Genomic DNA, 26385 nt, shown 5'->3' on the forward strand with positions numbered 1-26385 from the left:
CGAGGTATTAACGCCCGACGTCTCTGTAATGTGTACGGAAGATCGTGGAGGAGGCGCGGCCTCACAAGACGACTACAGCTGCTACACACGCGAGATGTAAATTTACAACGAACTGGAGCCGTCAAACGAAGTACTTCCTAAAACGAATTTGAACCATTTTAATTTTTTTTTTTTTTTAACCAAAGCTCCTGCGCGCAGCACCGCCGACTCCGCTCATAAGACGCCCGCCACACTACGCGCGCTCGCTCTTCACAGCCACGCAGCTCTTTCAGCAGCGCCCGGCTTGACACGGCGTTCATTTCCGATTGGTTGCTTGCATGTGCAACTTCTGTTTTCCCCTTTTGATTGGCTGTTAGTTGCTAGCCAGGAATGCGGAGCGTTCACTGTGACTGGTCAGTTTGATTGACAGGAAGCGTGCTTTCCAATAGGACGAACCAAGTCGGGCGTTTCTTTGTGATTGGTCGGTCGGCAGCGCCCGGTATCCGGGTAAGATGGCGGCGGTGGACGAGTGCCTGGCCCCAGCTCGGTGGCGGTCAGTTTCCCTCACACACGTCGAGTACCCCGCAGGTAATTATTAGATATGATAACGCTGTTTTTTCTTCTGGTTATTTTGAGAGCGTGGCGGAGGAGGCATTGTGAATGTGACGAGATCAGCTCGCGTGTGTCAGTGTGTGTGTGTTTTTACTGGTGGGGGCGGGATTGTCAGCGAGTGAATGGACTCGGCCGAAGCGCCGCCGCCAAATAGTGAGACGCCGTGTGGAGCAATCGGGGGCTCCGCGAGCAGATAGATGGCACGGAGCGGGTGCCAAATAGTGTGCTGTGGTGCGCAGGCGCGCTGACGGGAGTATAGACAGAAAAAAAAACGGGAGGTCGGCTTGAAGATCGGGGGCGCCACTTTATCAAGCATTAAAATCGGGCTGGAGGTGGACAGCCGAGGCGGCGTGGGGGATGCGTTCGGCCACCTTCTTGTCGGGGTTTTCCTGGCCGCTCTTGGCGGTTTGTAGTTACGTGTGGCGCTTTGGTTCGCGGAGTCCGGCTATTCGACGAGTACTCGTGTGGACACGGCCGAGGAGGGGCAGGGCAGGGCCATTCGTCGGGTCGCATTCGGCGCATCCTTCAAGGAAGGAAAGAGCGGCCATGCCGCATTCAACCACCCAGGTGAATAGCGGACTGGACTGGGCACCTTCCGCGGTGCTCCGTTAACATTCGCCACAAATCGTGTAGAAGGGCAGTGTGGCCCCCTGGCGGTCAAGGCGCACAAGTGTCCATTAGGTAGCGGTTCAACGCCCTGCCGCTGCCTGTTCTCCCTTTGTGGCCCTGTCCCAGTGTCAGTTCGCGACGGACGGTCATTTAGCCTCCGCGCTCTTCTTATCCTTACTGGCTCAGTTACTTTTAAGAGTTGCTTTTTTAAGGGTTTTTTTTTTTTTTTGGCCGGTACGAGAAGCCAAATGTGATATACCATTGGACTCGTTTTCATATCCGAGTTCTGCAGAAGGTCGAGCTTTTTGGGCACTTTGGACTGATCCTCATTTTTGGACGATATTTTACAAATAGGCGCCTTCAGCAAAATGATTAGATGGACTTGAAGTTGTGCTTGGCATGTTAACTGACCACCAGGGTTGCCCCCCCAGTGCAATATGAGGGGTCAAATGTACCCCTTTTCACAAGACTTTGAATACAGTATATGGGACTGGTTATAATGGCATGTGGAGTGTCATTTTAGGTGGTCTCGTGGTGGCCGATCATAAATTGACAATTTATTTTAATGTTTGATTCTGGTGGTCTTAATCGTCAAAGAGGTACTCTCAGGGCGTTAACAAGAACACGTTTTAAACATCGACCAGCCACCAGGTGTCCACACTCAAATTGTGAGCGTACGACTGGGTGGCTGCTGTTGTCCCATGTTGGTCTCCATAGACGTCTATTCCTCTTCTATTCTGTGATGTGCACTTGGCATCAAAACATGAGATTCAATTTTTTTTTTCTTAGCCGACACTACAAGCTACATGGAGTAGGTAACATTTAAAAAAAAGGCAGTGTTTGGGTGGGCTATTCCTTCACTCGCCAAGCCACTCCAGCTGTGCGTATGTCGCTTTTTCTTCAGGTTTTTAACTGCTGCCTCTCCCAGTTTGCACCCTGCAGCTTTCCAAACTGGGATGGCACATGCAGGGTACTGGAAGCTGCCATATTTAAGGATTCGGCTGTTTAAAATGGCTTCAGCTCAGTGTGAAGGGCAATGTGAACCCAGCTGGCAGGGTGACTGAGTGCCCGCTACTTGATTGGGGCACATGTGGTGCCAGTTGGGCCTCCGAAAGTGGACAAGTGGCCAGGCGTCGCTTTGTTTGAACGTTTGGTATTACCTTTGTTATTCCTGCGATTGATGAAGTGTCCTTGTTATGACTTGCGTCCCCAAAGCACCGCCATGCTTGTTTGTGTCTCAGCGTGGCCTTACGGGTACAGGAGGCACCTTACAAGAGAGCAGGCCGCTGGGTCACTCCCTCAAACTGACTTACTGTTCACATTCTTGTGCTGCTGTGGTAACAAATCAAAAATGGGAGCTCATGCATTTCCTTTAAACGCCACGAGGCGAGGTGCGCTCTGTCATTTCTACTTGCGTGTGTTAATGAAGAGTAATCTGTGCAACAAAGGCTGAGCTCGCCAGTTCTTGGTATTGGGCACCCGCTCAGGCTGCTCTTTGTGCCAGACGTCACATTCCATCCGATGTGAATGGCAGTGGCACCGGGTCACCTGTTTCTGAAAGTCACCAGGCCACCGATGTGGTGACGTTAAAGGGGACACGGAGAGCAGAAGTAGGTCAATAGCAGACCAGTGCGTGATGAAGTGGTGGATTAGCGCAGAGTGCAGCTGGGACTCTCTTATCAAATGCCTCTGGAATACGCGAGAGTGAAGGTCTGTCTGAACATCGCACAGATGGATTCATCAAAGAGAAGTGTAAGAGCATGCGTGCTTCTTTATCTTGAACCTTTTAACGTTTCCATCTGTCAAGTTTGATTGTACTGCTGATGGCGGAAAGGCGCTATAAGGGAGGCACAATGGCCGAGCAGAGAGCACCAGTGGACTTTGAACAGACGAGATGTCGCTCTTTCAGATGATGGCCTCAAAGGCCCCAGTGGCGTAACGTGAAGTTTGGAGGAGAATTTGAATTTGCTATTTGAAGAAAAGGCGCAAGTGGTGCAACATTCAGGCGTGGTGGGCGACTCGGTGAGCTCTTTGGAAAGTCGGGCCTTCCATGTTTCAGCCGGTGGCTTTTATTACTTTCAATGTGTTCTCTTTTATGTGTTTATTACCTCGGCGTCATTTTGTAAGCATTGTTTAATTTTATTGTTATTTGGCATCTCTGAGTCCCTTGTGTTTTGTGTGGGACCCCCTCAGCCTGTATACGTATGGTGGGTTTGAGGAGCGGACCCTCGGTGCTTCATGGACTGTCATCTGCAGTTTGCATCTCATAGTCGTCGTCGTCGTCGTCATTATTCTGCTCTTCTCATTTATTTGCTTTCGTCTTTGGTTCTGGATTTCATATTGCCTTTTGTTTGCTCTCAATTTGCCTTTTTGAGAAAACTTTGTGCTATTTTTGTCATTTTTGCTCTTTTTGTATTTTCAAATAAATACTGTACAGTGGCACCTCGGTATACGTCCGCTTTGGAATACGACTCGCGTGCGCGCTACCCTCGTTTACCTCTCGAGACAAACCCACGAGTGTCGGTACGCCAGCTGCTAGCATTCAGTGAACAACCCGCTCTATAACTCTGTGAATTTTCACGTGATTTTGTGTTTTGTTGTGTAAATTTGAATTGATTGTTAAAAAGTATGAAGGTGGCATGCGTATCCGGGACTTGGCGCTGCACACCGTATGCCGACAATGACGGTATCTACGATTGTGAAAAACTAAGACGTTATTAAAAAGTAAAGTGAGGTTACATTTTCATTTATTTCATCAAATTGCTTTTGTATTTACGTATTTTAGTATTAAGCAGCGTTTTAATTCTTTTATACAACCCCATCAATGTACAATACTCTGATAACAATAGGATTTTTTTTTCGTGGGAACAGATTCATCATTTTCCCTTTATTTCTTATGGGAAAAATGTGTCTGGTATCCGTCCTGTTTGGTATAAATCAAAGGATCAGGAACAGATTAAGGACGTACACTGAGGTGCCACCGTATCTTCATGTACAAAGATGTAGATCTGGACTTGCCTTTCAAGCCAGAGGTGTTACGATTCCTCTACCTTGCCTGGCATTTTGATGCATTTTGGATGTTTTCTATTGTTTCTGAAGTTTAAAAGCCCTTTTTTTGACCTGGCCTGCCAGTAGAGTTTGGGCTCAGGCTGTGTGGGGTGAGGCCTATTTCTGGGCAGGGCCTGGCCTATGGGATTTTTTTTTTGAAGGCCTCCCACACATTTGCAATTAGTTAGGCACTCATTCCTACTAACAGTTCTTCTTCTTCTTCTTCTTCTTCTTCTGTCAATATTTTTGTCATATTCTTTGATCTTGGCCTGTAATGCTGTTTGTTAGTCCAGCAAATGCAAGAACAAGTGTTTAATAGTGTGTTACAATATCGTGAGAGCCCAGACAGGCTCGCAAGTCAAAATGGCTCATTTTATCCACACAGCACAGATGCCAGCGTTACTCCGAGTGGAGCCCACCAAGTGTATGGTGTGTGGATTGGCCTACTCTTACACAGACGCCTTCAGTGCTCATCGAGACTCGCCAGCGTCGGGTGACAGCCAAGTGCGGCCCGTCACGCCTTCCCTGTGCTGCTAACTATTGGAGGCACCCTGCCCACACCCGGTGCCTCTCATTTACTTTAATAATTGAGTCGATCGAGATGAACAAAGTATAGAAGTTTGTTAAAATAGCATAATAGCAGTAAAAACAAAAACTAGCAAAGTCTTGTTGTAAAGCCCCCCTTAGTTCCAGAGTTAAAAAGCGTACCCAGCATGTTGTCTGACATGTAGCACCAAAGACGAACCCGTGTCCGAGAAGTGCGGCTGATGCATGGGTGGCATCTTTGCTATCCAGATGGATGGGTCTCGGGTGGTCTGTCCTTTAGGCCACGTGGAGCTCCAGACCCCGTGATGTTGGCCAACTCATGCGATGTGAACAGCTTGTCCCAGAAGCTTTGATTGTAACAATACGTGCAGGCACCTTGTCTTGTCAGGCTCGCGCTGGCCGATTCCCTCGGGGTGGATTTGTGTCCTATCTGCTGCTTGACTTGCCCTACCATTCTAACCTAAGGTTGTATTGCAAGTTTTATGCAAAGATAACACAAAAGATCCACGTGCTGTGACAGATAGGGGGCGCTGTTGAACCCTCTGACCAGACGCCAGGTAACAGTCCAATAACTGACTTTCTTTAGACCATAATGTGCACAAAGCCCCCTACACTCCATGGTACTCGTATAAATCGCTGAAGATCGATACAATAAACAATCCTCCTCTCCCAGACGCGTTGTCACCCTGTCACCCTGCTCGGCTCGCCTGTCTGGGGTCTCCCACAGTCTGTGACAGTCCAGGACCCGGAAGTGCTTCTGATCCCTCGGGTCCGGTGAAAACTCCTTTTCTTCATCAGCCCGGAAGCACTTTATTTCTTCTGTCCTCGTGACATGGAAGTTCTTCCGGGCTATATGGAAAATAAACATCTCTGAGCGTCCCCTGGCGGCCCTGACGTTCTCCAGCAGGGTTGTTAACTAAAACTACATAATCCATGATGCCCTGCTGGAATTGGGGGCATCTCCATGTCGCAGGGAGGGCTCCTTCTGGCAGCCTGGGGGTAATGGCCGTCCATAGTCCACAGTGCTTAGTCAGACGAATCAACACCTTAAACAAAATCTCACGGTGTCGCTCTGTTTGAAACATCTGTGAACGAAGATGGAGAGCGGTGCGTGTCATGGCCTTCCAAACAAAATGTCTACCCTCCCAAGATGGCAGGTTTGGCTCTCCAGGACATTATGGAAGTGCTGTTTCCCTGCGTACACCCAAACCCTGCAGACTGTGCTGTGCTTGGCTGACTTGTTTGTTTGAATGAAGTACCCGATGGAGAGTTGAAGTGCCCAGCTGGCGCTTTGCTGATCAGCGACCCTGTCAAGACGTCCCCATCTGCAGGGAAGTGTTGGTTTTAACGAGCGCAGCTTTAGAGTTTGTGACTCTTTGCTTTTCTTGCTTCTTTTCCTCTGGTTATGGATGTCACGTAACGTACTTGGCGGGACTTCAAAGAGCAGGAGACGTGAGCGGGGCTGGCGTTTCTGTCACTTGACAATGTGTGGACTGATTTCTCTAAAGGTAGCCTTGCAGCGGGACATTAACCCTAATCGAGGTCCCAGCCACTCTTCCACAGTTTTAAGACAGAAGATTTCCTAAAGTGGCCGATATATTTATATATAATCTCTACAGCACTCGCTAATCAAAATATCTCGGCTGAACGTCCTTGACAAGTTTCCTCGTAGAATCGACGCTCCTCCACACTCCTCGTCCATTGGCTTTGCGCCGAAGTGCAGGAAAATCCTTCATGGAGGCTCGACAACCGCTGCGTTTGTGCACCGCCATGTTTGCAGCGATGATGTGCTGTGCCCAGTTACCTGATAACTAGGTGCTACCTCGGCCAGGACCCGTGCCATCGAGGTGGTGAGCTCCGTTTCATTTCACTGTGTGATGTTGCATATTTACTGCCCGCCCGCCCGCCAGCTGTCATTACGGCAGGCCTGTTAATAAAGTTCATTTTGGAATATCTGATGAACGTTTACTAAGTAGTATCGGACCTCAAGTGCCTGCTGTGCACCCGTAAAGCCATCCTGTTTGATTTTGTTGAGGTGAGTCACTGGGAGTGCCAGCTGTGGGGGTGACTGGTGGTCATGGGAGTGCGCTGTGATGGCCCCTGACCCGCTAAGATGATGAAAACGGTCGGAACTGAGTGGCGTTCTTTTGCCTTTGCTGTTTAAAATCTTGGACCCTTCATTGTTTGTTTTGCTCTTTGAGCCACAAAACTGGTGCCAAAGGTTAGCCTGCCAAGCTGATGTCACTGGCACACGTTTGCCTCATCAGACAATATCTGCTTCATCGAGTACCTGAAAGTTACATGAAGAAGGGCTGAGAAATGGCAATCGGCTCCTGTCCACAAAACATTTGGGTGGTCTATGCAGAAGAAAAGAAAAAGTCAACAGATTGAGAAACCTCTGGGGTGGCAGAGCAGAATTAAATCACACATTTCACTGATGGCAAGAAATTAAGAAAGTGGCTGGAATGAAAATGGTGGCCCAGGAGGCGAGTCCGAGACCCCTGAGGTGGCAGGTCATCTGTTGGCTCACTTCGCATATCACTTTCATTAAAGTGCTTGTTGAGGGGCAAAAAAAAAGAAGCAAGAAGTGCTGGGAATCTTAAAAAGCAGGAGGAAGCAAAATGGTTTTTTATTAAGAAAATGGCTGAACAAAAGCCAGCAGCCACTGTTGTTGGAGGTCCCGAGAGCCTTAAGTGACAAACAAGAAGACTGACTGCGCATTTTCACCGACTCCACGCTGTACATCGTGCGGCCCAAGGTGAGGGTCACTTTGTCAGCCCACTGATGTAAAGAACAGGAGCGTATAGACAACGCTGCTTCAGGGAGCCCCTTTTGAAAAGTCACAGTGCCGTACCACCCGCCAATCTGTGCCCCGATTTACTGAGGCAAACCTGAACGTGTAATACGCTGCTTGGCATGCGGTGGGTCGTGAAAGCTTTGCTGTGAATACGGTACCAAGCGCACATTGCTGCTTCCATGAGATTAGGACTTCACGTCTATCAAGAGGGTGGCAGTGCGATGGCGTGTGGCACCAGGGAGCCTGCAGTTAGACGGGGTGGGTGGGTTTCACTACACTGGTGCTGGGGTCCAAAAACTGGCATCGATGCCAAAGTCAAATTTTAGTACCGATCCGACACTACCATGATGTTAAAGTGATGGTGCACCTTATAAATTGGCCAAATCTTTCCTATCTGTAGATCTCGTTATGAAATGGCGCGGCCAGCGTGTTATGCGAGGTAGAATTGGTCCACATTAGCGCACATAATCAGGGTTCTACCGTAGCCTAGTAAATGATCCAGTTCACTTTGAGAAGTGCCCGTCCACCCTGGTGCAGCCCACTGACTAACTGCAGTGGCGGGTCATATGACGACTTCGGGAGGGAGGGAGAGCGAGTGGCGCCGTGCCATTCAGCAGCATTCGTGTCTGTTAGAGAGTCAAATGGAGATGTGTGTGTGTGTGTGTCTGTCTACTCTTCATCGTGTGTGCAAACAACTAACCGCCGTCTCACTCTCTTTCAGATGACTTGACGGGACAGCTGCTTGCCTATCTGAGCCTCATTCCTGTTTTCATTCTCGTCGGCTTCGTCACGCTGATTGTGTTTAAAAGAGAACTGCACACTGTAAGTATTCAGCGTTTAGTGTGTTTGTGTGGCGGCTTTATGCCACGTGTAGGCAGACCACCCTGCCAAGGCAGACAGTTCAGAGAATGAAGGAAGTCAAGCTGCTCCAGCTGCAGAAGAATGTGATGGAAGTGGGCAGGGCAGCGTCACTCAGATGGTCGCACACAGAAAGGTCCATAGGCTGCTCTGCGCTGCATCTTTTGAATGCACATCGTAAATACTTCACAGTGCAGAGTAATGTTGCACGGTTCACTGATAATACGTTTTTTAATGCTACTACTTGAAAATGTGAGTGAAATCGATGTATGCTGTCCAATAGAAAGCTAAACATCGTTTATTTAAAGGAGTACTTCACCCAAAAGGCTCGTCTTTTATGTTCCTACCGCCATGTGTTCAGAGTTTTGTAGCAATGACTGTGAAAAATGTGTAACCTCTTGTTTTGATGGAGAACAGTGGTGACCAATTGTGTACAATGACAAACGGTATGAAAGTCATCCATAGGGGCGGTAATCCCACGTTTCTCGTGTCACGTAATCCGCTTATCGGTACATTCCATCACATACTCAAAGCATATGCAGTTTTTGCTAAAATATTGTTAAATGAATGCATTCAGAACAGATTGTACACGTCATAAACCGGAGAAACAAATCCTTTGGATTTGACTTTTTGACTTGAAGGCCCATCCTACCCCAATTCATTTGTCAAGAGTCCCCTCCTCAGTTCATGAAGACAATGAGCAATGCGCTTTGTCTGGTAGGGTCCTGAGGTTGGGTTGGGAGGATGCACTGATGGCACATTGGCACACCCACCACATGATGAGCCACCTGGATTGGGACCCAAGCGCACCACACTGGAACAGGGGGAGGTTTTTTACAGTGGCTAGCGTGCCAGTCCTGCCACCGACCTCGGAGTTTTCCTGTGAGTTGCAGGTGAAGGGCCTCACTCAAGCCCCCAATGGAGTAGAGATGACCACAAACCTCAGGCTCTCACCACACTGTCAGGATTGGCTGCTACTGTAGTTCAGCTCGCACTTCTTTCTTTTACATCTAAAAGTTGTGACCCAGTGGGCAGACCACAAGGAGCCAGCAAGGACAATTGGGGCACCAGCTGAGCTACTGTGTTCATGTTTAACTAGCTGACGCCCACCGTAGCATATGGCGCTGTAAGAACAGGAGCGGAAAACGGTGAGAGAGGAATTCAGAAATGAAGAAGAAAGAAATCCTTCTTGAAAGACGCAGTTGTTTGCTGTTGACGACAGATAATGAGTCGAAAGATCTAACCGTAGAAAAAGCCGCGTACAACTGACCGTGGCTGAAGACTGGTTGTTGTAGATTAACGCAGATCTTTGCAAACATTTGTCCTTGGGACTTGTTGATAGTCATGGAGAAGGCGAGTCTGAGTGGGAATTGTGTGTGTTTAAATGCAAAAGGGAGATTCTGGGAATGAAGATTGTTTCAGAATTTTGGATAGCGATCAGTTTGCACTCCATAATCTCTTATATTAATATTTCTCTTCTGTTTCATCCTGCTTCCTCTTCAAATCTTCAGCCCACACAGCATTTCTCAATTCCTATTCCTCCTCTTCCAAACCCTTCCCCACGTTGGCTGCGGTCTCCCTCGATTCCTATTCGTCCTTTGGACTACCGCGTTCCCCACTCCTCTCTCATGACCCCATTGGTGTCACGTCCCCGCCAAAGTGAAAGGTCACGCGGTCAGGCTAGATACAGGGCGGTGACGTGATGTGACGTGACCGGGTTTGAAGAGGAAGCAGGACAAACCCGAAGAGAAATGTATATAAGAGATTTTAGACTTTGTGTTAAACAGAAGATAACAAAATAAAACACGTTGGTGTGGTTGGCACAAGAATTGGGCGTACTGAGCCAAAATTGATACAAGTTACCAGGGTCGCTGTCTCCTTTGCTTACTGGTTCTGGAACAATCCACCATCCTCCAGAGACCACCCTTTTTTTTTTTTTTTGTTTTATTGCATTGTGACCAGAAGGGGTGGGGCCTACTCAGGGTTGAAGGCGGGCCTGGGCTTCTTCCTTGGCACAAAGAGAAGTCCGTGTTAACGATGGTGCAACCTCATATACCAGGGTGCTACTGCTTACCTCAGCAAAGCCAGGAAGTTGACCCCCAGGCACACAAGCCTGCTGAACTCCAGGCAGTTAAGAGTTCGAGATCAAGCAGGAGAGAATATCACATATTTATTCACGTGTTCCAGATAATATGCCCCAAATAGCAGAGTTCAATAATGCAGTCTGATAATAGGCCTTGTTATGTTGAGTGGTCTCTGGTCCGACCTGGTCTTCACTCCCTCATGGCCTGTGAATGGGGTGGCAGAAACAGGGGGCACAGTGTGTCTGGGTATGACTGCCGAGAGAGAGAGAGCGAGCGAGTTTATCTGTGCCATCTCTTTATGTTGATCCGGCTCCTTTGATGTACCTTCCAGATCAGTGGAGTATCGTAGCGCAGAACGCATGACTCCGCCCACTGGAGCCCACGTCTCTATTCCTAAAAACCCAACCCCTCTAAAGGCGTGTAAACTCATCCTGCCCCTGCATTGCCAGTCTGTTAATGGCCTTTCATCTCAGCCCACCTCTATTCACCGTGGCTAGCTGCCCAGTCAGTTTTCTCTATACTACTTCTAATCTGTAGTAAGTGCAACTGTTAGTTTCTAAAATATTTTGTATTATAATAATAATATTATTACACCCTCGTAACACAAAGCATCCCAAACTCTCTGAGCTGTCATCTAACAGCGACCTATGACCTCTGTAAATAGTGACCATAACTTGGAGTGTCGGAGCAAATGGTCTGAATACTGGGAATGAGAGATTTCAGGTTTTGATTTTCAATAAATTTGTCACATGTATTCACTTTACTTGCCATTACAGGGTACTGAGTGTAGACTGATGGGCAAAACTTTCCAATTTGTCCATTTCAACTGAAATGTACAACACCATCAAGTGCGCAGACAGTGAAGGGGGCCGAGTACCATCTGAGTGCACTGTACATGCAGGGCCTGCCCCGGGACTCGAGAATGGGCTCCTGTTTAAGCTCCTGAGTCCACAGCGGGTGATGCCAACTCCCAGGCATAGGGACCTCATTGAGGCTTCCTTTAATTAGAATCTTTCTGTCCCCACAAACTTTCCAGTGAGGACACAGTTAAGGCCTTCATGCAAGGATTTAGCTGACCAATCAACCCAACAACTGAGAACAAAGCCCAAAGTTAGAGCCAGCAGTAACCCCTGGGCAGCGTGTTCGTTCAGGCTGGCATGCTAAATCACTGGCTCAGGGCGTTGTACGTTGTTTTTTTGTGTGCCTTTGACCACAACTTGGCCTGTTCTAACTGGCCGTGGTCTCCGTTAATGCAGTTGACTGGAGTTTTTGTTTTCTTCTCCTTCCTTTTCAGCTAACAGCATCCCAAGTCTAATGTTAAAGAGCTCGGCGTATATTGTGATTATTTTTTAAACTCAATTTTGCGGGTGTTCATCAACATGTACGTATTTAATTTAATGGGGTACTCCAGCCAAAAGAGGGGGAAAAAAAAACTATTAGTCACCTACCCCATGTTATTTATAGTGATGGCTGAGAAAATAAAGAAAACCAAATTCCTGATCCCACAGGCATCCGTGAGTACAAATGTAATCCACATGTCGTATTCTCACAGTGTGTTATAAACCTTTTTGCTAAAATATTATTAAATAAACCATTTCTGGGAAATTGTATCGTAGTGTAACAGTGGAGCATTCAGAAATGAGAATGAACTCTTGAATTGGACCTCATTCATTGGTCGGGAGTCCTGCTCATTTATTGGCTGCCGTCCACCTCCTGTGATAGCAACACACTGCGGCGTGCTGAGAGAGACGTGTACAGGTAGACGTGAACAGTTAAAGAGATGCGCCTCGCGTGTGTCCACCGCTCCCTTCCACAAGTGTGGAGACGCAGTTCTGTGCCACATATTTCCAAATTAAAGACCTGCAAGTGCCGGCCGGATGTGTGGCTTAATGACCAACAGTCCGGGCGAGGCGGCTCTTCAATTCAAGAGCTTGATTCCGTTTTAATGTTCTCCTGCTGTGCATGAGGGAATTGTCAGGAAGTGGTTTATTTAACAAATATTTTGCCAGTTGTTAACAATGCTGCCCATCCTGTGTATAATGCAGTGTTCGGCCATCAGATTATTCAGCAGACGCTCCCTCATACTTGCCTGCCTTGTTGTGTTTTTGGTTTTTTTTTTTTTTTTATTCATAAGGTGGTTATTGTTATTTGATTATATTTCTGTGTTTCTCTAAAAGCTGAGTTTCCCCCTCGGTCTCACAGTGTCTTTCCTGTCTGCCAGTCTGTCGATGCACTCATCCAATCACACGTCCATGTTTGGAGCATATGACTGGATAGGTGGATCATGCAACACAAGTCACTTTTTCAAGGACATTTTGGTTTTGTTTGCTCTTGTTCGGCGTTGTCTCCATTGACGTGCATTGCTTTGAGAATTTTGTGCTCCCCATTCTCTTTAAAATGTTTTCTTGGTTAGATAACGCAGAGTAAGTAACGGATGTAAAGTGATTGTCATTCTGTGCCTGCCCTTGATGAAGAAGAGCGCTGTGTGGCAGTCACTGGAGTGTTGAAAATGTTGTGTCTTCTTTAGATCACATTCTTCGGAGGCCTCCTCCTAAATGAAGGTGTAAACTGGGTGCTAAAGAACATTATTCAGGAAACCAGACCGTGTGAAGGTAAGTATCGGGGGTTAAGAAGTTGGGTTATTTTACATTAATGGGTTAAGTTTGATCCCAGAGAGTGCTTTTCTCTAACCAGGACACAGCAAAGTGGCTAAACTTTCTCCAAATTGGGCTGGCACAGCCTTTATTAGAGATGTCGCATTGAGTTGAGTTTAGGTGGTGTAGCTTTTCCATCTTTCCCCAGATGCCTGTTTTTCCAAAGACTTTCACTCCTAATAGCCAGACAGTGTCCAAGACTCAACCAGTGGCCTAACAGAGATGGCTGGCAGGACCTTATGGAGTCGTGAAGAAAACCTTGAGGCGAATACTGCGACGGCCATCTTTCCAGTTTGAGCCTGGTGATCAGGGTAGTTCTGCAGCTTTCTTTATTGGAGTTTTAACTCCAAAATCATTCAGTCCTGTCAAGTGAAAAGAGTGATGGAACCCCACACTGTGATCCTGCCAGACACCACAGAAAATACTATGCATCAGTGTGCCCGCCGTGATCTGCTTGCGTTGATGTCGCAACACTCTGTGTCGTGCAATTCAACTCAAATGACGTCAGGTTGAAGTCCCTAATGTCCTCCTATCTACTTTCGATTGAATGCTGTTCCAGATGTGAATTGGGCTTCATGGAGTGAATGAGGGGGTCTAACTGGGTGTCTGCCCCGTTCTTGGCTCACTGTAGTGGTCCTGGCATGTAACGCCAGCATCTCAGAGGTCAGTAGTACAGAGGCTTTGAGCCATTTGGAGGTCTTGTGTCCCACCTGAGTGGCGCTAGTGAGTCCACCTGCATGTCGAGTAAAAGAGAGAGCCTCACCTCCTGGTTCATTCGTCCTTTGTCATGAAATCAGTGATCAGCATTCTCTGCTAACATGTCGTCAGTGAATTTTTATGAAGAATGAAGATTTTAACCTATTATGGCAATTGTGATGCCCTCATTAGGAAGTCCTAATTGTGTATGCTGTGACACTTGACTGCCAACAACAGGGGGCACCATGCCGCTTTCTGGAAGTAATCATATACTAGAACGACATTGAGGGCGCTGAATAACGAACGGGGCAGGAAGCGGCAGTTACTTTCCAATAAATCCTGTAACAAGACCATGGGGACGTGGTTGGCAGATTTCACACCAATGCCAGGAAGTTGTTCTTCATGCAAAGAAGAATAGATATGTGGATTGTGATGGAGAGTTGGACTTTCAGGAGCTTCAAATCTCAATTTTATTTTGGAGAAGCTGGCCTGCATAAATGGCCCATTTTTGTCGCAATTGTTCTATTCACTAAAAAATGAGTGACAATTGGACTGACTGGTCACCTCTTCTTTGTCTTATTTGATTGCAGAGCACGCCAGTCACACAAGGGCTGCACGCTTGCCTTTCCACACGCACTCTGGTGTCATTAACTGAACTCTTCTTCTCAGGTCCTCTCCATGGACAATTCAGAATCTGAATACCTGCCGGTCCCAAAGGATGCTGTGTGATTTGCTGGGAATCGCGGGCAGTCTACGCGAGTGGGTCATGAAAGCTTTCTAATGTTCTCATTGTCCTCCTTCCCCTAGGTGCTCATGCCACGGTCACAACAGAATATGGGATGCCTTCCAGTCACGCGCAGTTCATTTGGTTTTTCTTCTTGTACTCATTCCTCTTCCTTTATTTACGGTAAGGGGGTCTTATTTTTTATTTTTGTGATTCTCTCTCATGGTTTCTTTTGTTAATGGTTACTGTAAAAGTGTCTCTGAGGTGACTGTGATGTGAATCGATTCACCCAACCTTTAATGAAGTTCATCCAGGAGAAAGTGAAGAGCACCTAATAAAATGACTCTACACGCACACAAGTTCAGATCTATCAAGAAGTGGATTTTAACAAACACACACCGAGACCTGGAAAGCCTTGGGGTCCAAGATAAGCAGAACTGTGGCAGTGTTCAGAGGGGCAAAGGAAGGAAGGAAGGAAAAAAAGAAATAATTATCAGGAGCTTCAAAACGCCAGCGTGACTCCATCACTCAGTGGTCCAAACTGACAACGTCTCTGCGATTCTCCAGTCCTGCTGATGAGGAGGCCAACTCACAGGCGTCCTTGTGGGTCCTCAAGCCGCTTCTGGTGTTCTGCGCATGTTACGTCTGTGTGTCATAAGGGTTGGGGTCCCGGTGGATGCCCCTTTTAATTTTGTTACCTGAAGGATGAGGAAAGGTAGTACCAAGGTGCTGAAGCTCCTAAACACAAAAAGGAACTTCTGAGATGCGGAGCTGCATTCTCCTCAGACGCTGGGCTGAGAATGAACGCTGACTAACTTCTGGTTAGGGCTGAGACTGGGAAGGCCATGAATTTGACCTCTTTGGTGTTTTTGGTGTTTTCTCCTCCTCCTCCATTCTAAGGGAGCAGACAGAACAAAAGTCGGTGCTGGTGTTGCACTCTTTTCCTTCCCCATGTTCACCCAGCACAAACCTGTAATGTCTGACAACAGACAGAAGAGCAGCACTGCGAGAGGACGTAAGCGAACAACTGTGTGTGATTCACGCCTAAGGTCAGTAACTTACAGTCCGTCTTCTGTTTCACCAACACCAGTAAGCAGGAGACTGGGAAACAAAGTGATGCGGCTTTTAAATCAGAGAATCTGCCATGAAGCTCATGCGACTGAAGTGCACGTCACTGAACTTTATACCGACCGCCAAGTCTGTGACGTCATGCGCCGCACACTTCTAACTGAACCCCTGGTGATGCCATAGCAACTGCACTGCAAAATGGCATCGGGGAAAAGCTGTGAACCAAAGTTAACGTAAGAACATATTGTGCTAATGTGAAGTTTAATTTTCACAACTCCTAATGGTGGGAAAAATGTCAGAGGGGGCTAAAAATAAAAGCATGCAAAATGAGTTACAAAGTGGCATCATGACAAATATCTTCAAAATGTAGAACATCAAACGATATAAGTGGCCCCGCTAAATGAAAGAGACCACCAACACGTGCCATCTACATCCGGTGAACGCAGTCTCATTACAGCTTTCCCAAAGTCCCCGGTTTGTTCTAGAAGTGGAGCAGGTTGGCACTGGCGGTCAAGCTGCTTCTCCATTTCACCCTACCAGAAGTTTAGTTTCTTACGAGTCTTTGTAATTCTTCTCATTCCCAATGGGTGGTCCTTGAAAACACCCCAGAAATCTTTCACATAACATGATCGGTGATGACAAGTTTGTTCAAAATGTGAACACTGAGCCCAGCCTGCTGTAATGCCTTACTCGATGGGCATTGCCACCCTTCTGGTGTGTTAGTAGGTAAGGGGCTTCAGTTGAGGTTTGTGAATCCCTACTGCTGCTGTAGGACTTAATGGCAAGGATTTCCTAAGACTGCACATTCACAGGTGACAGGACATCAAGGAGACGTACGCTTCCTGAAGCCCATTTAGGTGGCTCGACTGTAAAGAATGGCACGGACCACCTTGGGTTAGGTGATGTATGCAGCAATATGTCTGTTGTGGTGCCAAAAGAAAATAAGGAGTTGCTCAAATTTCATGCATTTCCAGGAACGTCTTAAATCCTTGAGAAACAGCTGCTGTAACGTGAAGTCGTAATAACGTGGTAGTCTCTGCAGGTGCGTGGCCTGATGCCATGCTGCATTACCATTTAATGTTTTCAAATTGCCTTTCAAAGTCTTTATTTAGCCTGTGTCTTGCTGCTTCTCCCATTCTTTTGGCCCTGTAGTAGCTGGGTGCCAGGCCAGCCCCAGAAGTGCATCTGACCGCAGTTCAACACGCACTGACAAAGCCCTCCAGGGTTTCATCTCCGACTCCATTTATTCTGTTTGATTTGCCAGCTCTTGAACGTCTTAAACAAAAGAATCTAGACCTGAACGCACGCACGTACGCACGTGAGGCCCTGGCTAAACTGGACCAGACTCGGAAAAACTTTACAGAAACCCCGACCCTAAATATAAAAACTGTGTTTGTGATGATTTAAAAGTTTTAATAAAACAAAAAAATCAACAAAAGGCAAAACGAGAACAGAAAATGTGTTAAAGGATTGAACAACAAAGGCAAGTCCGATTAGCAACATCAAGCCTGCAGTCCCCAAAAATCAGAATACAAAACCAAAACTGAAAACTGGAACTTCTGGAATTGACAAATTGAAACCCAAAGCAGGGCTCAACTCCTCGGTGGCCTGCTTACAGCCTGCTAGTCCTTAACGTAACACATTGAGATGCTGGTGGCCCCGCACCCTTAGGCTCACCATACAACAGTCAAGGCGCCCTAAACACTTAACTAAACAAGATCATAATCAGTAAGAGGATGACACAGTGCCTAGTCACCCACCCTGGCTTCTTCATGACATATATTTGACAGTCTCGGCATAAACTCCTTCTTCTAATTTAGTATAATGACATAAAACATTCATAATCCAGTTCAGGCTCACAGGAACCTGAGACCCATCCTGGCAAACTGGGCACATGGCGGGAAGGCAGCACTGGATGGGCTGGGTACACATGCACATTGTCAATTTACCCAATAAACATCTTTGGGAATGTGAGATAAACCCCAGTTAGACACTGGGAGGACATTCAAAGCCAAGAGGTAGCAGTGCCAGCCATTGTGCCAACAGGTGAATGACATTCAAGAGCTGCTTAACCCCAAACACTTTTTGTGGAATGAATTTCCTCGGCTCAGATTGCAGTTGGCAGCTGCCAAACGTCTTGTTTTTATTTTATTTTCTGCTAAAGCTAATATAAATGTGGACTTGGTTACATTGACGCATTTGGTGGCCTTAAGCACTTGGATTTATTCAGCATTTAGCAGAGCAGCAAGACGGGCTGATTCTTGAATACCCCAAGTGCTGGGGGCATCTGGTCACGTGTGCTGGTCGGGCTTTATAAATGTGCTCTTAGTAGAACACTCCATCGTCATTTTGTAAGAGTTACTTACCCCATGTTGTCCCTAGTGATGGACAGGAACATGTTTTAATCTATGTGTTGATGAAGAATGGAGTTTCTGATATTGTAGACCTCAAAGAGAGCCGACGCTGAAGAACAGCAAACAAGATCAAAACATCCATTAAAAGTCAAGTTACTTGTGTCACACAATTCATATTTCAGGCGTCCAGTCATGTGCTCTCCGCGCCTCAGACATGCACAGTACTGCTAAAATATCGTTAAATAAGAACCACCAGCAAATCTTCATATGCACAAAAAATATGGGATGGACGTCAGTTAAGGTGTGGGGTGGGGGGGCGAGTCTTCAGTTCAGAAATTCTTCAAAATCCATTTTTGTTCATTTAATCGAGGCAGGGGCACCGGAGGCAGGGGTTTCGATTCTTCCGGACGTTTTTATATTGTTTGCTGCTGTTCAGTGTAGACCCCCATTCCAAGTCCATTGCTTCAGAAACATTATCTCTACTCTCCATGACAACACCGATATGAAGGGCTTGGCATAAGTAGCCGTTTGTCTCTCTGGACTGTCACTGGTGACATTGTGAAAGAATTTTGGTCACTTGCTTAGATCCACGTTGGTGATCTGTGATTAACCTGTGAACTGCTTACCTCTTCTGGCAGGTGTGGAGGCCGTGGGACTCTGCATTGTAGTTTGGCACATTAAATGCCCTCGCATAATAATCCCACATTAGAATGATTTGTCAGCTTAGAACTCAAAGGTCAGGTGGAAGGGGTCCATCCCTATGCAGCTGGGTACACTCGGACAAGGTGAGGGTTCTGTCATATACTATTGTGATTGAAGCCGTCCCTCAGGGCCAGATTATCGTTGGCAGTGTCATGAGACCCGAAACCCCACGTGGGGAACGTAGCAAAAAAGAAAGCTGGGCCTCTGCTAATTAGAAAGCAAAGCCTTGTACCTCTGGACGTCGACCTTTCCACACCTCAGCCTGACTTCTACATTAAGACCACCTGAGTGAAGACGTTCGCTGCCTCGCACAGATGCATCCTTTATGGGTACAACTCTTCAGCTTTCATATCCTTATTGAAAGTATTGTTTTGTTTTTTTGTTCTGTTTGATTTGATGTGAAGCTTTTTGACTTTGAGATCAGAGCGGGACATTAATAAATAAATGAATAGGATATAAAGCCTCACTTAATAAACTCCCTCACTTTGTCTGCACATCTTTGGTGAAGGAGGGGATCCAGGAAATGCAGGACACTGGTGTGGGTAGACGGACGGACGGACGGGAGAGGAGAGACTCCTCATATCGTGGCAGCACAGGGAGGAGTAACGTGCCATTAGCAAGTGACAGGAAGGGCAAAGGCGCTGTGGCCTCCATTATCTGATCTTCTCTGGCCTTTAATCAGGAGCAGTCCAGGAGTGGTGGGCTGTGCAGGCGGCGCTCGTCACCAGTGCTTGTGCGTGCGTGTGCGTGCGTGCGTGTTCGGTTTAGGCCATCCAGTAACCAATGCCGTGAGCCCCCCAACAATGAAAATGAGTGCCCCTTAATGCTGTGCTGATCAGATTCCTGATGTGACGTTCGGTTTCGTTTCATTTCTTTTTTTTCTTTTCTTTCAGAATGCATCAAACCAACAACGCCAGATGTTTGGAGCTCTTGTGGAGACACATCTTATCAATCAGTTTGTTAACTGTGGCCTTGTTCGTCTCCTACAGCAGGTGCAGCAGATGGTTTACTAGTCTCAATTCTAGTTGAGTGACGTGGGCGAGTGCCAGTTCTTCCTGTGTACCTCCTTCTAATGTTGGGCACAGATGTGAAGAGCAGGATGCCTGTTCTGATTTGTTAATGTTATATCAATGGAGGCAGCGGGTGTCCCAATGCTTGGTGATAGAAAACCACAAAATGAGTTTTGAACAAAAAAGAAAGCACAACAAAATAATTTAATAGAATGTGCAGTGGACCACCCGATCTGTAGCTGAGAAATGGCACTGCGTTACGCCTGGCAGAAAATGTGCCAATTCAATTTGGAAGTCCCAGCTGGACTGTCCTGTTGGACTGCTTCTTTTTAAGGTTCGACTGCAAGCAGAACACTTGACAGTCAAGCGTGTGTGGTGTGTGCAATAAATCCTGCTTGGGGGAAATTCTTTTCAGTTCAGTTCAGTCTGTTTTTTGTATAGCGCCTTTCACTATGCACTGTAACAAGTCCACAGGTAAGCGTTACAAAATGCTAGTTATATAATGACTACCCGTAAAGTCAGTCAGTCAGTCAGTCAGTCAGTCTGGTTTGTTTAAACGCACAGAACAACAAACTGATTAACATAAGTGAGACCACACAATGTCAGTCCATTAGTGTTTGCACTGAACAATGGAGCAGCATAATGGCAGGCATAACAGACAAAGTCAAGACACAGTCACAGTTGTGGAGACCTCGGCCAACTGGCCCCCCACAGCCTGCTGGTCATTCTATAATGAAGTGCGTGCTGGGCCGGCTAATCTGATGACCGAATCGTTTAAGGCTCCCAGTATCTAAGATATCTTTAGTGGCACTAAGGAGAAGAGAAACTGAACAGAGGAAGGTTAGTAATGGGTCCTAATTATGGTTGTGTTTCTATACCAATGAAATAAGCAATAAGTTACTTGGCAGCTCTAGTCGAGGTGTGCCAGACAAGCTGGCAGATCAGTCCACTGCTTTGAGGCCCTGTAGGTAAAAGCTGACCTTCCTCTGTTGTTTTAGTCACCCTTCGAGTTGTTCGTAGGCCGGCATCTTGAGATCGCAATGCACAGAAGAGCCTTGGCTACCTACTCAAGGCTTTATATGCAAGGAGGAGGCTTTTGAAATCCTGCAAACGCGGACAGGAGTTGTGTGTCTGTGCTTTCTAGTTCTTGCAGCAGCGTTTTGAATGAACTGAAAGATTCATAAAGAATGGTTGGAACAGCCAACAAACAATTCATTACTGCTGTTGATCTTATTAGAAATACAGGAATTACATTTTGAGAAGTTATCTTAATTTTTTGGTACTTTGAGCAGTTTTAGATATAATATGAATTGCTGGTGTCCAAGATGTGCCTAAGCTGTGTCCCAATTCAGTGGGAAAAATGATAGAATATTGTGTTGTTGTGGCCTGCGTCTCTCTTCTCAGTAAATAACATTTCTAGGTTAGACAAGTAGTTCTTATCCAAATTAGCTACTTTAACTCACTGACACATTTATTTAAGGCCATCCTCAGAGAAATGTCAGTCATCGTCCAACCCGCTATATCCTAACACAGGGTCCCAGGGGTCTGCTGGAGCCAATCCCAGCCAGCACAGGGCGCAAGGCAGGAACGAACAAAGCCTGGGTAGGGCGCAGGACAATTTAGGATGGCCAATGCACCTAACCTGCATGTCTTTGGACTGTGGGAGGAAACCCACGCAGACAAGTTATTTATTTAAAAGGAAGTTTTGTCTGCATAGAGTATGAGTGAAAATGAATGTGGGGTTTTCTAATGAGAGTTCCCAGTGACCCCTGCGGGACACCGGATTTCCTTCTGTACAGGCTAATTTGGTAAATGCAAAGGCCGCGTGCCCAAGAGCCAAATATCTCTTTCCAGCATATGTAGTAGAGAAAAGCCAAGCAAAATGACCCCTTTTATTGGCTAACTAAAAAGATTACAATATGCAAGCTTTCGAGGAAACTCAGACCCCTTCTTCAAGCGAGATGTAATCAAGGCTTGCATATTGTAATCTTTTTAGTTAGCCAATAAAAGGGGTCATTTTGCTTGGCTTTTCTCTACATTCATAATGGCTAACACGGTACAACAACCTGGTACTACAGCATATGTAGTTAAACAGACTGGTCAGTGCACTTAATCCAACAACACAATTACTTCTAGAGGATATTCGAATGTCGTTTACCACTCGACCTGGTGCCGTTTCTGTACTGTGACCGGTGGGATGCCAGACTGGAATTTCTCAGATAAATTGTGAGGTGAGGCCGAAGCTACAGGACAGCTACCTTATTACAAGTAATTCACAAAGAAAGGGCGACATTTGAAGTGGGTCTGTAATTATTAAACCTGTGTGCCTTTTCAGTAACAGTCTGACAACTGAACATACAGGCTGCTGTTGTGAAACTTTGGCACTGTCCGCAACCTGAGCAGAAAGCAAACGGCAATATCATCCAGCCACGGCCCTGAACCTGGTCCCAAATTATAAAGTGATATGGAAAAAAATACACAGAAAAACACTCCTAAGGACACACAGTTTAAGACTTCAAGTTCTGTGGGTGTTTTGTACTTTCCAAAATGAATACAATTGACTGACTGCTTTCTCTTCTCCTTTCATTTTCTCTTGAAGAGTTTATCTGTTATACCATTCCTGGCGTCAGGTTACATATGGAGGAGTAGCAGGCAGCATCATGGCGGTTGTCTGGTTCATCTTCACACAGGAGGTATTAACTCCTCTGTTCCCGAAGATTGCAGCCTGGTGAGTAACACAAAGTCGAGACACTCGCCTAATCTGCTTTACTTGATACAATTGAAATGTTTTCTTACCAAATGTGATCCCAAAAGTTCCCTTTTCAAAACTAATATTTCAAACAATGTACAAAAATGAAATCACCAAGAACAATTTAAAAGAATATTCCAGTCAGGATATATCCATCCATCCATCCATTTTCTAACCCGCTGAATCCGAATACAGGGTCACGGGGGTCTGCTGGAGCCAATCCCAGCCAACACAGGGCACAAGGCAGGAACCAATCCCGGGCAGGGTGCCAACCCACCACAGGACACACACAAACATACCCACACACCAAGCACACACTAGGGACAATTTAGAATCGCCAATCCACCTAACCTGCATGTCTTTGGATTGTGGGAGGAAACTGGAGCGCCCGGAGGAAACCCACGCAGACACGGGGAGAACATGCAAACTCCGCAGGGAGGACCTGGGAAGCGAACCCGGGTCTCCTAACTGCGAGGCAGCAGCGCTACCACTGCGCCACCGTGCCGCCCGTCAGGATATATATATATATATATATATATATATTTTTAAATAGTACTTACCCCACGTGCTTTGCAGTGATTGCCAAGGAAAAAAAAATGTAATCTGTTTTCATGCAGAGGTGGGGGTGGAGACAGTTTATGACATAATTAATAGTTAATGGTGATGCAGCTCAGTCCAGCAAGAAACAAATATGTGAAAATATAAACGGAAAAAAAATTACAAATTCTTACATAACTCGTGTCATCATTAAAATGTGTGCATTGTTGGGTCAATTATGAAGTTACTTTCCAAAAACCTTGTGTTGCATATCAGTGGGAAAGACGTCAGTCCCACAATGCTGTGCATTTGAATTGAAGATCCGCCTCTCCTCCTCATTCATTGGCCAAGGCTCCCTTCTGCATGAAAACATGAGATTAAACATTTTCTCTGCCATCACTACAAAGCACATTGGTAAGTGCCCGCCATCCATCCATCCATCCATCCATTATCCAACCTGCTATATCCTAACTACAGGGTCACGGGGGTCCGTGTGCAAGGCAGGAAACAAACCCCGGGCACGGCGCCAGCCCACCACAGGGCACACACACACACACACACACACACTATGGCCAATTTGGAAACTCCAGTCCACCTAACCTGCATGTCTTTAGATTGTGGGAGGAAATCCACGCAGACACGGGGAGAACATGCAAACTCCACACCAGCAGGGAGGACCCGGGAAGTGAACCCTTAAGGGTCTCCTAACTGTGAGGCAGCAGTGCTTGGGTAAGTGCCACTTCAACAAAATGTCACTTTTGGGTGGAGTCTTCCTTTAAGCCGTGTGTGCCACTGTGACTGGAAAAAATCTTTCAGATGATAATGGATTAAATCAAAAAGTCTGAATTATTTGAAACGTACACAATTGAAAACAATTAAACAAATCATCAAAAAGAAGACCCGACCGACCCTGCCATCTCGAGGCCGCCTGCATTTAATGGACGCTCGTGCTGGCTTTGTGATTTATAGATCTGGACTGTGTCCACATACGTACGCTGTGTGGTTCTGGACTCCTCACGTCTTAACTTTGCACTTGGTTGCATTCACCTGAATTTCCAGTTGGAATTTTAAGGGAAAAGCAAGGCCGCAGCTGAATTGCTACTTGGTTCTAAAAAGACAAAGTGAGTTTTTATTTGGCTGTAAAGAGAACAGCACTGCGTCACTCCCAATGCGATTCAACCCCAAAAGCACCATTTCTGCCTGAACGGGTTCCTTCTATCCGTTCTTTTTTCTACCACTTATCCGTGATGCCCAGACATTCCTTTTCCCTGCTAGCTCCTCCAGGCCAGTGCAGACTTCTAATCTGTCCAGTGTGTCCCGGGTGTGATCTGAGGTCTCCTCCCCGGAGAGGCGTCAATGAGGGGTCCTAATCAGCTGCCTGGACCACCCCAGCTGGCTCCCTTCAGCTCTACTTTACTGTAAGCTTCTCCCAAATGGCTGAGCCCAGACACTCATTTCCACTGCTGGTATCTACAGTCTAGTTCTGTCGGTCACTACCCAAAGCCCGTGACCAGAGTTGAGGCTAAGAATTGAACTGACCGGTAACTGGAGTGAGTGAAGACACTGCAGACTCCAGTCCGCCTGTTTTTTTAAATTTTACATTCCTGACCTGGATGAAAGCTCAGCATTGCATCACATCTTTGACAATGCAGGCAGCACTGCCTTCTCTGAAGTGTCGGACGCTTGGCAGCTGTCACCTGAGCATGTCCGTTTACCCAACTGCAGTCAAATTCCACGGCGATGTCGGTGGCGACTTTCCAGCACAGTTTCACAATTCCAAAGTATCACAAGCTTGTTGCATTCTGCCAGCCAACAACAGGATGCCTTACGGCGCTGGTGCTGTACGAAGGCTTTCCAGTTATGGCAAGTTCAGCCGCAGTCATCTTGGCCCTTTTGTATTTGTCCTTTCCATACTGTCGTATTACATAAAACACGAGACATTAGACAGATGAGTGTTCTGTGTTTTCAGGTCCATAACACCCATTTCTTTCTTCTTCTTTGCTGCATTAAATGTGTTACATTTTTGGGTGGCTGCTCAACTCTCAGGCACACGGAGCCAGCGAGACGGACATTAGCTGGACTGAGCCGCTAGAGATGCCTGACTGCATGAGTTCACGAGCACAGGGTGGCGCTGCAGGACTCCTCCAACTCCCCAATACTGTATTATGTCAATGAATGAATAGCTGGGAGAGTCGTGTAATGTGGCCTCGCTGAATGCTCTGAGCAGTTCCATGAAACCACCTGTGGTGTGTTGTGACAGCCATTCTTTTAAATGTACAGACCCAGTTTGTATTTCAGGATTCTAACTCTCGGTTAGTCCTTGTACATGTGTTTCAATAACCCACTTATTTACAGAAACCGGATGTCTAAAATGCCATGCATGTCCTTATCCCAGTTAGAGAAATCGGGTTATTGGCCTCTGAGTAGCCTGATTAGTGGCTGAGGTAGATTTCTCCGTCAATGACCTGGTTATGCGGCCATGTAAACCCTTGACCAGGTTACCGTTCAGGATTTTATAGTCCGCACGTGTCTATTGTTCTCTGTCGCCTGCACGTGTATTTGTTTTGCACGCGCTTTCAGCAGCCACTGGTTGACGTGTCCACAAAATACATTCCCAGAGGCAAATATTCTGGTGACCCTGTGGTGTTGAGCTGAATGCACGGTGCTAAACTCGGCAGCACAATCTTGAGAGCAGTAGGGTAACACGTTAAAAGTAGCGAGCAACACGGAGTCCGGTTACTTTTTAAAGTAACGAGTGGATATCTCACTGAAGTAAAAATACCTGAGCGAGTTAGTCGAGCAGCACTGGGTGTGAGGCAAGAAGCAGACGTAGTGGTAAGGCAGGGCTCAGTCACGCGGTCAAGTAGTAACGAGTGTGCCAAACCAAACCGACAGTGTTTATCAAACACAAGCAAATGATCCCAGACGTCAGGCTTCATTTGACATTCACAGTGGCTGACGGTGGCACTTAACTCTTCTCTAATGACGTTGGAACATTCTGATAAAGGAGAACTCGAGATCATTAGTGTGTGTAAGTACGGATTGTAAGGAAGCAGGTTTCTGCCTTAACCGGGTTATCCACCCTAACCTGATGTGTGTGAGTGAGTGAGTGAGTGTGTGTATAAACCAACTGGTGGATATAAACAAGTATTTCTGCGATTGGCATTTCCCCTAATGATCTTTGTACATGCAAGATGAGATGTTGTAGACCTTTCATCTCATTTTAAGGAATAACACCCGGGTGCTCATTAACATTCTGTCAAATTACCAACACACTAAGCAGCAAATCCGAGTCACGAGAGGCGTGAAGTGCAGCGACTTGCAGTCTTTCTGTAGCAGAAGAGAGTGGTTGGTGAGA

The 26385-nt window shown here is 46.6% G+C and overlaps 1 protein-coding gene across 1 annotated transcript in view; it reads left to right on the forward strand.

The window, feature by feature from the left end:
* Positions 1 to 456: 456 nt before the first annotated feature.
* dolpp1 (dolichyldiphosphatase 1) overlaps positions 457 to 26385 on the forward strand; it is a 28628-nt gene continuing 2699 nt past the window's right edge. Inside the window, exons 1-6 of the mRNA XM_039762570.1 lie at positions 457 to 567; positions 8313 to 8413; positions 13061 to 13145; positions 14691 to 14790; positions 19625 to 19723; positions 22341 to 22469. Coding sequence (XP_039618504.1) covers positions 492 to 567; positions 8313 to 8413; positions 13061 to 13145; positions 14691 to 14790; positions 19625 to 19723; positions 22341 to 22469 — 590 coding nt within the window. The 5' untranslated portion in view covers positions 457 to 491. The remainder of the gene's footprint in view (positions 568 to 8312; positions 8414 to 13060; positions 13146 to 14690; positions 14791 to 19624; positions 19724 to 22340; positions 22470 to 26385) is intronic.

This window comes from Polypterus senegalus, chromosome 9, assembly GCF_016835505.1.
Source record: "Polypterus senegalus isolate Bchr_013 chromosome 9, ASM1683550v1, whole genome shotgun sequence".
NCBI classification, from domain to species: Eukaryota; Metazoa; Chordata; class Cladistia; order Polypteriformes; family Polypteridae; genus Polypterus; species Polypterus senegalus.